At 35.5% G+C, this 14,780-nt stretch overlaps 1 protein-coding gene across 4 annotated transcripts in view; it reads right to left on the bottom strand.

The window, feature by feature from the left end:
- The window catches only part of LOC115420078 (transcription factor SOX-13), a 174,649-nt gene that overhangs the window by 11,188 nt on the left and 148,681 nt on the right, over positions 1 to 14,780 (bottom strand). For all 4 annotated transcript variants that reach the window (XM_030135281.1, XM_030135284.1, XM_030135282.1 and 1 more), the window contains 3 exons: positions 14,356 to 14,480; positions 9,709 to 9,814; positions 4,719 to 4,889 (listed from right to left, as the gene is read on the bottom strand). In XM_030135281.1, the coding sequence (XP_029991141.1) occupies positions 4,719 to 4,889; positions 9,709 to 9,814; positions 14,356 to 14,480 (402 nt within the window). The remainder of the gene's footprint in view (positions 1 to 4,718; positions 4,890 to 9,708; positions 9,815 to 14,355; positions 14,481 to 14,780) is intronic.

Genomic DNA, 14,780 nt, shown 5'->3' with positions numbered 1-14,780 from the left:
CATGAATTATGAGAACCTTAATCAAAAATTTTTCCTGAGTGTTTTTATTCCTTTTTAGGCATGAAAAAAACGTGATTGAAAATTTTCTTCCGAAAAATAAATAAATAAATAAAATATAATAATAATGATAATAATAATAATAATAATAATAATAATAATAATAATAATAATAATAAAGAATAAAAATACATTAAAAAAAATAATAATGGAAAAAAAATCTTATGAGCCTATTTTTCATGAAGTTGCAAAAATATCCACTCAGCTGGACAGCACACATTTAATTTTTGACGCACAGAAACATGAATTTACTGATAAATTGAGTGAAAACTATGGGGAGGACTTGTGATTCTGGGGGTTTATGCTCAGGAGAGATCTACATAATGTTACCAATTCATGTCAGAAAAGATATGTAGTGTCTTAAAACTTTAATAAAGATATGTGTAAAAAAAAACAAACAAAAACAAAATAAAACAAAAAAAAACAATGAAAAGAACAACAAAGTCCATGAATAGACAAGAGAACAGCTGTAGAATGGCTGTCCACTGTAGTGACCAGTATGCATGAAAGGGTTAATAGTACTACTAATCTACAAAATCTCTCAAACTGACTCCATGTTGAGCAGCTACAGCGCTGTGTTCTCACATGGGTTAATAAATGACACAGAATAGTGTGATATGAACATAGAATAAAAAATGTAGCGCTATGACCAGAGGTGTTAAGTCACACAGACTTTTCCTCAGTACATTTTAACACAAATTCCTGTACTTTCTTCGTACATTTTCATACCAGGCTTGTTATTATAGTTCTAGTGCGATTGGGAGAATTACCAGTTCTTTTTCTTTTGCTTCATTCTGCAGCTTCATACCATCCAAACTGATTTCAACTTAAATGAACTGAGCAATGACTCATGAGAAAAAACACACTAAAGACATAAAAAGTGCACTTACAGTCTCCAGTTTTATTATCCAGTGCTTATTTTGTTTGTTCTGAAGGAAAGTTAATGCAATCTGAGGTTTTATTTGACAAAATGAAAACAACAGTAAAAGGGAGACTGAAGAAAAGGCTGATGTTGAAATCTGATTTGCATTTTGCAGCGAAATTAATGTTAATTTCTTTCATTCTACTTAAAGTTCGAATGGTTTAACCCTCTTAATATCATATTAATATAATGTGGTTCATTTAGAAATGTTCAGCTTTTAACTTTTATTTTATCAATCAGTACTTTCATTTTTATTCATACAAGTATTTGGATTTTTATTTATTTATTTATTTATTTATTTATTTATTTATTTATTTATTTATTTATTTTCCGTTTTCAGTTATACAAAACACAAAAACAAAGGCTCAAATGTGTAACAACAAATTCATTAATTTACGAGCCAGTCCTTATTCAAAGAAAGAAAGAGGGTTTTAAAATGCATAATTCCATTTAATAAAAAAAAGCAAAATATCAGTACTTTAAATTAAAATTTTCCGGTAAAACTTATGCAGTTTTACTTGAATAATATTTACCTCCACCAAGGAGGTTCTGTTTTTGCCGACGCTGGTCTGTTTGTCTGTCTGTCTGTGTGCAAGATAAGTCATAAAGTTATGGACGGATCTGGATGAAAATTTCAGGAAATATTGATGCTGGCACAAGGAACAAATGATGAAATTTTGGTGGTGATGGGGGGGGCACTGATCTGCCTTGGCGGAGGTCTGCGCTCTCCAAGTGCTTTTCTAGTTTAGTTATTTCTGTTTTCAGGACTTGTATCTGTAATAGAGTATGTTGAATTGAAATTAAATAAAAGATCTGAGTGCACTGTAAAAAAAAAAAAAAAAAAAAAATCTGAAATTTAACAAAAAAATTAAAAAATTAAAAATTAAAAAAATTTAACAGCATTTTCACCCTTTATTTTACAGATTTTTCCTGTATTTTTAAGATACAGGAAAATATCAATGAAATGACAAAAACAGACTGTGATTTTACACGTCAAATGTAAAATAACACTGAAAAAACTGTAACTGTGAATAACCATAAAATTTCCATTTTTTTAAAAAGATATTTAAAAGAAAACATGGAATGTCTAAAAGCACTGTTTTTGTCAGCACAATGACATAGATACTGATGGAAGAACTGAAGAGATTTTGGTTTTTATCAAGAAAACATGTTAAATGGATAGATATCAGCTCTGAAATTAAACTACTATGAGCTGTTTTTGTTCTCATTATATTTGTCCAAACAAACGGACCTTTAGTTGGACCAGGCATTAAAATGAACAAGAAACTGAAGAAAACAAGGGGTGGTCTAATCATTTTTTCCATGACTATATCTATGAACAGTGTTGAGCAGCCGTGTGTGCCGCCATTTTGCTTGAATTATGCTATGAGACTGACAATATTGGACCTTTAAGTTGGTCTTTTCTGGATCCCGTTGATCCCAACACTCCTTCCCCCAGATCAGTGGTGTAGTCCAGGGTAGACGGTGGTATTTGGAGTATACCTACTGACTGTTCAGTCAACACTGAGTATACCCACTTCTAAATCCCCTATGTGCACCATTCAGTAGAAGCTATACATATGTATATTTAACGCTTTCATGCATAGTGGTCACTCCAGTGGACAGTTCTTCTCCAGCTGTTCTCTTGTATTTTCATGGATTTTATTGTTTTAGTTCCATATCAGCCAACACAGTGGATCATCCCATACACTGACATTCAGAGCATCACTGTAACTTTACTGTTCTCGATAAACCTCATCTGCACTAACATACTTTAGTGTAAATCAATTGCTTATTATTATTGTTATTAGACTGTATTTAACAGTGGTTTTTTTTTTTTAACAAAAAGTTGTTTTTTTGCGTACTATCTCCATGAAGTGATTAATAACTTGTATTAGTGTATGTTAAAATGCGACATCAGAAAACATCAGATTAGCAGAATAAAAAAAAACAAAAAAATGTTCATAGTTTTCACAAAGTATGCCAGTAAATACATGTTTCTTTGTTTCAAAAATTAAACACATGGTGTCCAGCTGAGTGGAGATATTTGCAACTCCATGAAAAGTAGGTTCATAAAAAAATAAAAAAAAAATGTTGAATCGCATTGTTTTTTTCATGCCTAAAGAGGAATAAAAACACTTAGGAAAAAAATACTGATTAGGTTCTCATAATTCATGCCTGAAAGGGTTAATATCTGCAGCCAAACTGCCCATGTTTCCCGTTGGATGATGAAACTATGACCCGCCCTACTCTGCCTCTAATTGGCTAGTACTCGCTGCCTTCACTGATTACATTGGTTAACTTTAGGCATGAGGACTGATGAGCCAATCAGAGGCAGAGTAGGGCGGGTCATGCTGAGGAAAATATTGCTAACTAGCAGCGGCCTCCTCTGGAACCTGATTGGACACCTCCTCAGGTGACAGTGCCATCCCAGTTGATTGACAGGTCACTGCATGTCTCACTGAAAGATGCGCGATTATTGGAAATGCGAACGAGAAAGGCAGAATAAATGAGTGACACATATGGAGAGAACCTACTTTCATGGAATACAGAATTCTGAGGTCAGTTTTAAGGTGGTTTCAGAATGAGTCACTGTTTTAAACGACTGGACATATGACTGCACATGTAGAGGAGAAGAGATGCTGTCGCCATTAGTTAAACTGTGTGAGTCAGCTAACGCTATGAAAGGCTAATGTTATGAAAGGCTAACATTATGAAAGGATAATGTTATGAAAGGCTAACATTATGAAAGGCTAACGCCATGAAAGGCTAACGTTATGAAAGGCTAACGTTATGAAAGACTAACGCTATGAAAGGCTAACATTATGTAAGGCAAATGCTATGAAAGGCTAACATTATGAAAGGCTTATGTCATGAAAGGCTAACGTCATGAAAGGCTAATGTTATGAAAGGCTAACGTTATGAAAAGCTAATGTTATGAAAGGCTAACGTCATGAAAGGCTAATGTCATGAAAGGCTACGTCATGAAAGGCTAACGTTATGAAAGGCTAATGCTATGAAACGCTAATGCTATGAAAGGCTAACATCATGAAAGGCTAACATCATGAAAGGCGCTAATGCTATGAAATGCTAACATCATGAAAAGCTGACGTTATGAAAGGCTAACATTATGAAAGGCTAACATTATGAAAGGATAATAATATAAAAGGCTAACATTATGAAAGGCTAACATTATCCTCTGTTTGCCTCATGTTGAATCCATTTCCATTCAGTCAAACCTACAAACTGCTCCTGATCAAGTCATGATCATTTTATACAAGCGAACAAACACTGCTGATGGATTTGTGGGTAAACTAAATACAGTAGTTTTATACGTCACTGTTTCTAAAACGGTGTTTTTCTGGACTACTACTAAAAAAAAAAAATAAATAAAAAAAAGGCAAAAATTGAGAGTAAAGCCCCTCCTCCTCCACCACTGTCCCAGATGAAAGTGTTTACGGGCTGATCAGTACCAACAGTGACCTGCAGTCCAGTCTCTTTTGTCGTCTGCCTCTCAGTGTGTTCTGGTGAACTGCGGTCGCTCAAAAGCCCCAGACAATAGAAAGAAACGTAAATGTTTGCAGCAGAATTAACCGCATCCTGCCTGTGTGTGTGTGCTTGTACGGTTTTGTGTGGGTGGGTGGGTGGGTGGGGGGGCAGGTGCTTGTTCTTGGTGCTCTCTCACGTCTCAGAATAGAGACTCAGAATGAAACCCACCCCTACCCGGAGCCGGACTCACCCAGGATCTTGCTGATGGAGGAGTTGTGCATGTCGGGGAAGGCCTGCAGGATCCTCCTCCGCTCGTCCTTGGCCCAGACCATAAAGGCGTTCATGGGCCTCTTGATGTGGCCTGAGGAGGGGGGGGCCCGGGCCTCGGCGTAGCTGCCCGACACCGACACCGGCAGAGCTCCTACGACAGACGGATACAAACACAACACGTCAAACTAGTGCTGGACCTGGAAAATACAGAAGACCATCAACAGTCCTCAGAAACAGTGGTTCTGTAATCCAGTCCGAACGCATGTGTGTGTCATGTGACTAAAACAGACCGAAAAGAAAACACGGAATGAATAAAAGCACCGTTTTTGACAGTAAGATAAGGTAACGTAAGATAAGATAAGGTAACGTAAGATAAGATAAGGTAATGTAAGATAAGATATGAAAAGATAAGGTAAGATAAGAAAAGATAAGGTAAGGTAACATAAGATAAAAGATAAGGTAAGGTAATGTAAGATAAGAAAAGGTAATGTAAGATAAGATATGAAAAGATAAGGTAAGATAAGAAAAGATAAGGTAAGGTAACATAAGATAAAAGATAAGGTAAGGTAATGTAAGATAAGAAAAGATAAGGTAAGGCAACATAAGATAAGATAAGGTAACGTAAGATAAGAAAAGATAAGGTAATGTAAGACAAGATATGAAAAGATAAGGTAAGAAAAGATAAGGTAAGGTAACGTAAGATAAGGTAAGGTAATATAAGATAAGATAAAATAACATAAGATAAGGTGAGAAAAGATGAGGTAAGGTGTAGGATAAGATAAGGTAACATAAGATAAGAAAAGTAAAAAAAAAAAAGGTAAAGTAAGATAAGGTAATGTAAGATAAGATGAGAAAAGATAAGGTAAGACAATGTAAGATAAGTTAAGATAAGGCAACAAAAGATAAGGAAAGGTAACGTAAGATAAGGTAACGTAAGATAAGATGAGAAAAGATAAGGTAAGGCTATGTAAGATAAGATAAGGTAACATAAGATAAGGTAAGGTAACTTAAGATAAGTAACATAAGATAAGATAAGAAAAGATAAGGTAAGGTAACATAAGATAGGTTACGAATAGGTAAGAAAAGGTAAGGTAAGATAAGAAAAGTAACGTAAGATAAGATAAGATACGATAAGTAATGTAACATAAGATGAGAAAAGATAAGTAACATAAGATAAGATGAGAAAAGATAGGGTAAGGTAATGAAAGATAAGTAAAGATAAGGTTAATGTAACATAAGATAAGAAAAGAGGATATAAGGTAACGTAAGACATAAGATTCCTCCCGCCATAGGGAAATTACACAGTTAACAGCAGCAAACACAAAAACGTACAGAAAATATAAACATGTGAAACAATAAATATAAAAAGAAAAAAAATAAATCTGCTATTTCTATAAATATTTATATAGATTTAAATATTCTACACACATTTAGAGTATATTTATTCACACATGCATGTGGTGTGATATGGAGGGGTTACTGACAACTGCTAGAACAAACACAAATGGACAAAATAAAGTCATGGAAAAAATGATTATTCCATCCAAAGTCATCAGAAACAATGGTTCTGCAATCCAGTCCTAACTCCTGTGTGTGTCATGTGACTAAAACAGACAGAAAAGAAAACATGGAATGAATAAAAGCACTGTTTTTGTCAGTACAGTGACACAGATACTGATGGAAGAACTGAAGGGATTTTGGTTTTTATCAAGAAAACATGTTAAATGAATAGATATCAGCTCTGAAATTCAACTACTATGAACTATTTTTGTTGGTATCATTATATTTGTCCCAACAAATGGACCTCTAGTTGGACCAGGCATTAAAATGAACAAGAAACTGAAAAAAAACAAGGGGTGGTCTAATAATTTTTTCCGTGACTGTATATTAGGCCGCTCCAAAAATACACAGAACTCACTTACACTTCCTGTGATTAACCTTTTCTGTCCGACCACTAAATCTGAAGAAATCCCCTCTGATCATTAACCTTTATTCACTGCAAGAAAAAATACTCGACCTACAAACATCCAGCCTCAAATACCATCATGTTCACTTTCACCGCCCACATCGTCCAACCAGAAACTTCTGTTACTTTTCTCATGTTAGCTCCTGAAACTTAATGATGTAGGTAGAACCTGTGAGTGACTCCGATAAAAGTGAAAGTAAAAAGTCTAGTGACGAAATCTGACCCAGTTTATTCATCCAAATAATCAATATGTCCTCCTGAGATCCAGGAAAGTAGAAGTTTGGGTCTTTTTTTTTTTTTTTTGCATTAAATAATTGTCCTTATTAGAAACTGGATAATGCAAGTTAATCACTATACTTTTTTTTTTTTTAATGTAATGTGCTTTGCAGGGGGCAGCATATTTTATTATTTATTTATTTATTTATTTATTTATTATTGGCCTTTTTGTTTTTTTTTGTTTTTTTTTACATTAAATAATTGTCCTTATTGGAAACTGCATAATGCAACAGTTTTTCCCCCCATACATTTTTTATTTATTTATTTATTTTAATGCTATGTGCTTTGCAGGGGACAGCGTTTTTTTTTTTGTTTGTTTTTTTTTAAATTATTATTTATTTATTAAAGTAAAAACTCTCGTTCCCTAGAGGACAAAAATGCATTTCTGGTCTCAACAGGATCTGAAACATTCTGTCATAAATGTCTGTTTAATTATCTTGTTTCAGTTTTTATTGTCTGTGTGATTCTCACTTTAGGTCAAATTACTGATGATGCCACAGTATGAAGATGTGGGATCTATTTTGTCCCATTCAGTGAGTTTCATCAGTATAGTAATAATACTTTTTTTTTTTCGTAATAATACTTGTGCTGTTGGATCAGCTCAGTGTTAGCTGTTAGCTTAGCGCTGCAAAGTTTGTGTCATTGGTCTGTTTTATTTAATTATTCATGACATACACTGGTTTCAGAGTGTTGGCTGGTTTGGGATATTTGTCCATTTAAGTGCTTGTTGTTCAGATTGTGTTCTGTTTTACAAAAATTATCTATTGATACTTTATAATAAGAGTCAAATGACTCAAATATAAGTGAAAGTAAAAAATCTAGTCAGTAAATCTGACCCAGTTTATTCATCCACATAATCAATATGTCCTCCTGAGAGCCAGGAAAGTACAAGTTTTGGCTTTTTTGCATTAAATAATTGTCCCTATTGGAAACGGCATAATACAATGGTTTTTTCCAATACATATTTTTATTTTTCATTATGGCATGTGCTTTTGCAGGGGACAAGTTTGTTTTTTATTATAGTAAAGCTGTGAAAGTGTCGTCCTGTACAGAGGACGCACATGCATTTCTGCTCTCAAGAGGATCTGAAACAATCTGTAATAAAATACTGTTTAATTATGTTGTTTCTGTTTTTATTGTCAGTGTCCATTTAAGTGTTTGTTGTTCGGAATGTGTTGTTTTACAAAAGTGTATTCAAACAAAACAAAAAAATATTAATTCAGATAATCAATATATCCTCCTGAAATCCAGGAAAGTAACATTTTTTTGCTTTTTTATGTTAAATAATTGTTCTTTTTGGAAACAGCATAATGCAATGTTTTTTTCTGATACTTTTTTTTATGGCATGTGCTTTTGCAGGGGACAAGTTTGTTTTTTGTTTTTTTTTTTTTATTCTAGTAAAGCTGTGAAACTGTCGTCCTGTACAGAGGACACACATGCATTTCTGGCTCTCAAGAGGATCTGAAACAATCTGTAATAAAATACTGTTTAATTACCTTGTTTCCATTTTTATTGTCAGTGTCCATTTAAGTGTTTGTTTGGAATGTGTTGTTTTACAAAAGTGTATTCAAACAAAACAAAAAAATATTCATTCAGATAATCAATATATCCACCTGAGATCCAGGAAAGTAAAATTTCAGCTTTTTTATGTTAAATAATTGTTCTTATTGGAAACGGCATAATGCAATGGTTTTTTCCAATACATATTTTTTTTATTTTTTTTATGGCATATGCTTTTGCAGGGGACATGTTTGTTTGTTTTTTTATTAGAGCAAAGCTGTGAACTTGTCGTCCTGTACAGAGGACGCACATGCACTTCTGGCTCTCAAGAGGATCTGAAACAATCTGTAATAAAATACTGTTTAATTATGTTGTTTCTGTTTTTATTGTCAGTGTCCATTTAAGTGTTTGTTTGGAATGTGTTGTTTTACAAAAGTGTATTCAAACAAAACAAAAAAATATTCATTCAGATAATCAATATATCCACCTGAGATCCAGGAAAGTAAAATTTCAGCTTTTTTATGTTAAATAATTCTTCTTTTTGGAAACAGCATAAAGCAATGGGGCTTTTTTGTGATACATTTTTTATGGCATGTGCTTTGCAGGGGACAAGTTTTTTTTGTTGTTGTTGTTTTTTTTTTTATTATATTAAAGCTGTGAAAGTGTCGTCCTGTACAGAGGACACACATGCATTTCTGGCTCTCAAGAGGATCTGAAACAATCTGTAATAAAATACTGTTTAATTATGTTGTTTCCATTTTTATTGTCAGTGTCCATTTAAGTGTTTGTTGTTTGGATTGTGTTCTGTTTGACAAAAATGTATTCAAACAAAACAAAAAATATTCATTCAGATAATCAATATATCCTCCTGAGATCCAGGAAAGTAAAATTTCTGGCTTTTTTACGTTCAATAATTGTTCTTATTCTGCTGATTCTGATTATTGGAAACAGCATAATGTAATGTGTTTTTTGTGATACATTTTTTTATGGCATGTGCTTTGCAGGGGACAAGTTTTTTTTTTTTTTTTTTTAAATCATAGTAAAGCTGTGAAACTGTCGTCCTGCACAGAGGACACACATGCATTTCTGGCTCAAGAGGATCTGAAACGATCTGTAATAAATGTCTGTTTAATTACCTTGTTTCCATTTTTATTGTGAGTGTGATTCTGATTTTAGGGTCAATTACCGCCGTTACTCTGACGACGTGGGGTCCACATTCGACACCTACCCTCAGAGTCACTGCTGAGGTGGTCCTCAGTGGACGGAAGGCCGTGTCTGTCGTCACTGCGCTCGGAGTGAGAAACCCTCTCGCTGCGAGGTGATTCTTTATAATCCTGAGGACGTGGAAAAGACAAAGACAGGTGATGTGAGAGACACGCAGCACAAATATTCACACTGTGACACAAAGAGGCGATTTGAGTTTGGACTGCAGTAAAAACCATGACCCGACGCGTACGGGCTGTGTTGGAGGCACGCATGTGTTCCAGCCGGCGCTATTTAAGGTAAAGAAACGGCACACTTGGCATATCAGCTGGTGTTTGAATGCAGAGTTGTAAATGCAAAGAAAGGAAATGACAACGCTATGCAAGAGGAAGAATGGTGTTTATTATTCACGGGAGGAAAGGTGAAGGAGAACAGGCAGAGATGGGAATGTCAGGGTTGGGAATTTGCAAAACTATCACAAACACGGGTGTATTATCTATCAGCGATGTGCCGTAAAGTATTATTCACCTCCACGCCGTGCAGGATAACACCAAAATAGGTAAGTGAACAGTGGGGTATAGGTGTTAAAGGCGTGATGGAGCAGGATAATGTAGGAGAGGAGGAGCGCCCGGGCCCGGTCCAGTGTTACCGTGGACAAAGACAGAGGTCTGGCAGGTGGCTCCGTCAATGCCACACTGAGGCCTTTGTGTTATTGTGAGGCTGCGACAGCTGTTGCTCCAGGAAGAGGCTGAGACCAAAGCTTCAGCCATGTCAAAGAATGAAAACCAAGACCAGAATAGAACGCCCATCTTTACAACGAGCAAAACAGAAAATAACAAACAAAGCTGTAGCGCCAGGTTATGAAACAGAGCCCGGATTCAGAGCAGCGTTATTATAGATGATAGACAATACAACCCAGGCTGCGTTCACACTGAGGCCGTTTACAGGCAAACTACCGCCATGATCTGATTCCTGGACTCATGGGGTTATTCAACTGATCGTGTAAACAGCGTAATAGAATATGCTTTACCTGATACCAAGGTGCTAATAGTTTTGGATTTTTCATTCTAGTTTAGTTTTATTTAGTTTTGACTTTTTTTTTCTCTAAGTCAGTTCGTTTTAATTCGTTTTCAGAGCAGGTTTGGTAGTTTTTATTAGTTTTCGTTATTTTCTAAATGCTTAGTTTTAGTTTAGTTGTAGTTCAGTGGTCTCTTTTCTCTTCTTCTCTGTCGTCGTATTCACATAAATCCCAGACAGGACTCTGCTGCTTTAGTCTCCATGTTTCCAGGTAGAGTGGGGACCAGAAGACGACTGGAAACCACAAGTGAACACAAGTGACGGACCAAAAAGCGTCGTATGGTGACAGCACAGAAAATTGGTAGAGCGAAACAAATCAATTTCGTATCAATCCGACATTGACAAAGACGAAAACGAAGGGAATTTTATCCATAATTTTTATCCATTTTAGTTAGTTTTGTAAACACACAATACAGTTTCAGTTAGTAATTGTTTTCTCTCTTCTTTTATTTTAAGCTTGTCATCAGTTATTGTTTTTTCTTTCAATTATAGTTCTTATTTATTTCAGTTAACGAAAATGTTTTTTAAATTCTAGTTTTCGCCACGTCATTAGTTTTTGTAAGCGATAATAACCATGACTGCTTTCCAGGCTGTTTTTTGAGCCCGTAAGTCACGACTTCAAACCGTGACTCATGACTTCGTAGCATTCCAGGTAAGTCACACCAAACTGCCTGAGCGCAAGGAATTGTGGGAGTTAGATGTAAACAAACCAGCACGGTGGACCGTACGTTTGCTCATTTACAATCATTTCTATCCCAGAGGTGTTTGTTCTTTGCTTATTCGAGGGAAACAGAGGAGGAAAAACGGTGCATGAGGAAAGAGAAGCTGTTCTACCTTTAATGTTATTTGTATATTTAGATTCATATTTGGTATTAATTTATTTTTGCACTCATTGGACTGAAAACAAGCTAACGCTAGAACAGCTGCTGATTATGCAGAACATTTGCAGATAAATAATGTCAGAGCTATACCTGGTTTAAATAAACTATCTGCATAAACACCACATCCATGAGGGGCCACCACTGTCGTTTGACGGGTTATGTGACGTCAGAACTCAGAACTGGGAGAACATGGACCTAGTACGAGTTCACGGGTGGAAGTCACAGGTTTGACTGACATTCCAGTGCATTTACACCAGCAGAAGGATGGAAAAACAGGAGTTACGGGTGGACTGGAACGCAGCATAAGACTGAATAAAAATGAAACCAAACAGAGTGTTCCAATTATGACGTCTGTTCTTTCACTAATATAGGTTTTATTTTTAAGTAAAACAAAAACATTTTACATTTCCGACTCTATTACACATGACTAGAAGCAGAATCATGCTGTGTTTCAGGCCGTTTGTTTGAGCCCGTAAGTCACGACTTCAAACCGTGACTCGTGACTTCGTAGCATTCAAGGTAAGTCACGCCAAACTGCCTGAGCGCAAGGAATTGTGGGAGTTATATGTAAACAAACCAGCATGGTGGACCGCACGTTTGCTCATTCACAATCATTTCTATCGCCAAAGGTGTTTGTTTTTGGCTTATCTGAGGGAAACAGAGGAGGAAAAATAGCACATCAGGCAAGAAAAGCTGTTCTACCTTTGATGTTATTTGTATATTTGTATTTGTTATTAATTTATTCTTGCACTTATTGGACTGAAAACGAGCTAACGCTAGAGTAGCTGCTGATTATGCAGAACATTTGCGGATAAATAATGTCACAGCAATACCTTGTTTTAATAAACAATTTGCATAAACACCACATCCATGGGGGGGGCGCCATTGCTACGTGACGTCAGAACTCGGACCTGGGAGAACGTGGATCTAGTACAAGTTCACGGGCGGAAGTCACAGGTTTGACTGACATTCCAGTGCATTTTCACCGGTAGAAGGATGGAAAAACAGGAGTTACGGGTGGACTGGAACGCAGCATAAATGACAACTGACGAAACGTGACGGACCGTGAAGTGTCATAGGGTGCCGCTAGCTAAAACTGCTCAAGTGAAATAAATCAATTTCATATCAATCTGACAACGACAGAGAAAAAAACGAAGGGAATTTTATCCATAATTTTTGTAGGTTTTAGTTCGTTTTGTAAACATACAATACAGTTTCAGTTAGTAATTTTTTTTTTTCTTTTAATGCTAGTTTTTAATTTATTTCAGTGTTTTTTCAATTCTAGTTTTTGTCATTTCATTAGTTTTCGTTAACAATAATAACCTCGATCAAGAGTCAAACAGTAACACTGAATAAAAATGACACCAAACAGAAGCGTTCCATTTATGACGTCTGTTCTTTCACAACTACAGGTTTTATTTTTAACCCTTTCATGCATGAATTATGAGAACCTCAGTCAATACTTTTTTTCTTGAATGTTTTTGTCCCTCTTTAAGCATGATAAAAACAACGCAATTGATTTTTTTTTTTTTTTTTTTTTTTTTTATGAACCTATTTTTCATGGAGTTACAAAAATGTCCACTCAGCTGGACACCATGCATTTAAGTTTTGAAGCAAAGAAACATTTATTTAAAAATCATCGTCAGAAAGTGATATACTGTGTGAAAACTATGAAATAAAAACATTTTTAATGCTGCTAATTGCTAAATTGCTACTGTTTTCTCACATTTTATCATACTCTAATATTAGTTATTACTCATTTCATGGAGATAAAATCCTTCTAAGACCCAGGAAACTGACAGTTTTAACTTTTTTACATTAAAACATTGTCTTGACTGGAAACTGCATAATGCAACAGTTTTTTCAGATACATTTTTAAAATTATTTTTATTTATTCATTGATTTTTTAATGGAATGTCCTTTGCAATGCACAGCATTTTTAAAGTAAAACTGTTAAACTTTTGTCCCCTACAGAAGACAAAATGCATTGCTGGGTCTCAGGAGGACATGCAAAAAAACATAAATAAAATAAAATAAGATAAAAAAAAAATTAAAAAATGTTTAATTACAGTCTAATAACAATTAGTAATTGATTTACACTAAAACATGTTACTGCAGATCAGGTTTATCAAGAGCAGCAAAATTACAGTAATTGTATGAATTGCAGTGTTTTGGATGATGCATAAGAGTCCACTGCGTTGGCTGATATGGAACTAAAACTAAACAAACAAACAAAAAAAAAACATGAATAAACAATAGAACAGCCCTAGAACAGCTGTCTACTGTAGTGACCACTATGCATGAAAGGGTTAAGTAAAACAAATACATTTTACATTTCCGACTCTATTACACATGACTGGAAGCAGAATAAAGTCTTCCAGTATCACCTCCTGCATATCAGCCTCTCTGTCAGAGGATATTAAATACACAGCTACTTTTAATAACTAATGACGGAAACAAAAGAAGCAGAACATCCTCCTCCGACTGCTAGTGTAACAGAGCTTTGTGTGTTTTGTTTCACAGTGGGTGGTTTATTTGTATATTTGCTTAAATCCCCAGAAGAAGCACGACTTCCTGTAACCCTACACCGTGTTCCGACCGCTGCAGAAACTCCCGGTTGCCCGTTTGAAACCGTATCCATATTTGCAGAGGAAGACAACACCTGTGTGTATTTACATGAGGTCTGGATAGGTTTTCTCTTTTCTCCAGCTCACCATCTTCCCGCCGCCGTCTCGCTCCCTGTCCCTGTCTCGGTCTCTGCCTCCGCCGCTGTGACTCCTCAGGAGCTGCTGAGCGTCATGGATCGCCTGGGTCACCACATCGCCGTCTCCAAGGAAACCTGAGGACAAGAATACAGGAGCAAGAGGAAAAAAAAAAAAACACACAATGAGGAATATAATTTTGAAAGAAAAACCCAAGTGTTAGAGGCTGAGTCCGTCCAAAACATCTGATGAAATTAAAATGTTCAGATGTAATTCGGCTAAAATGTGCTTAGAGGTCTTATTTGTGTCTTTGTGCATAAGAAATCAGTCTCAGTGAATCCCCAATGGAACTCTGTGTTTGGTAAATGACAGTTCTGCAAATGGACAGGATTTCATTTCTGTTCAACATGTTGATGCTCATATGAACTATGTTTTCA

Source organism: Sphaeramia orbicularis, chromosome 5 (genome assembly GCF_902148855.1).
Source record: "Sphaeramia orbicularis chromosome 5, fSphaOr1.1, whole genome shotgun sequence".
Lineage (NCBI taxonomy): Eukaryota > Metazoa > Chordata > Actinopteri > Kurtiformes > Apogonidae > Sphaeramia > Sphaeramia orbicularis.
The sequence above is the reverse complement of the archived record's forward strand: the minus strand, read 5'-3'. Positions and strand labels throughout refer to the sequence as shown.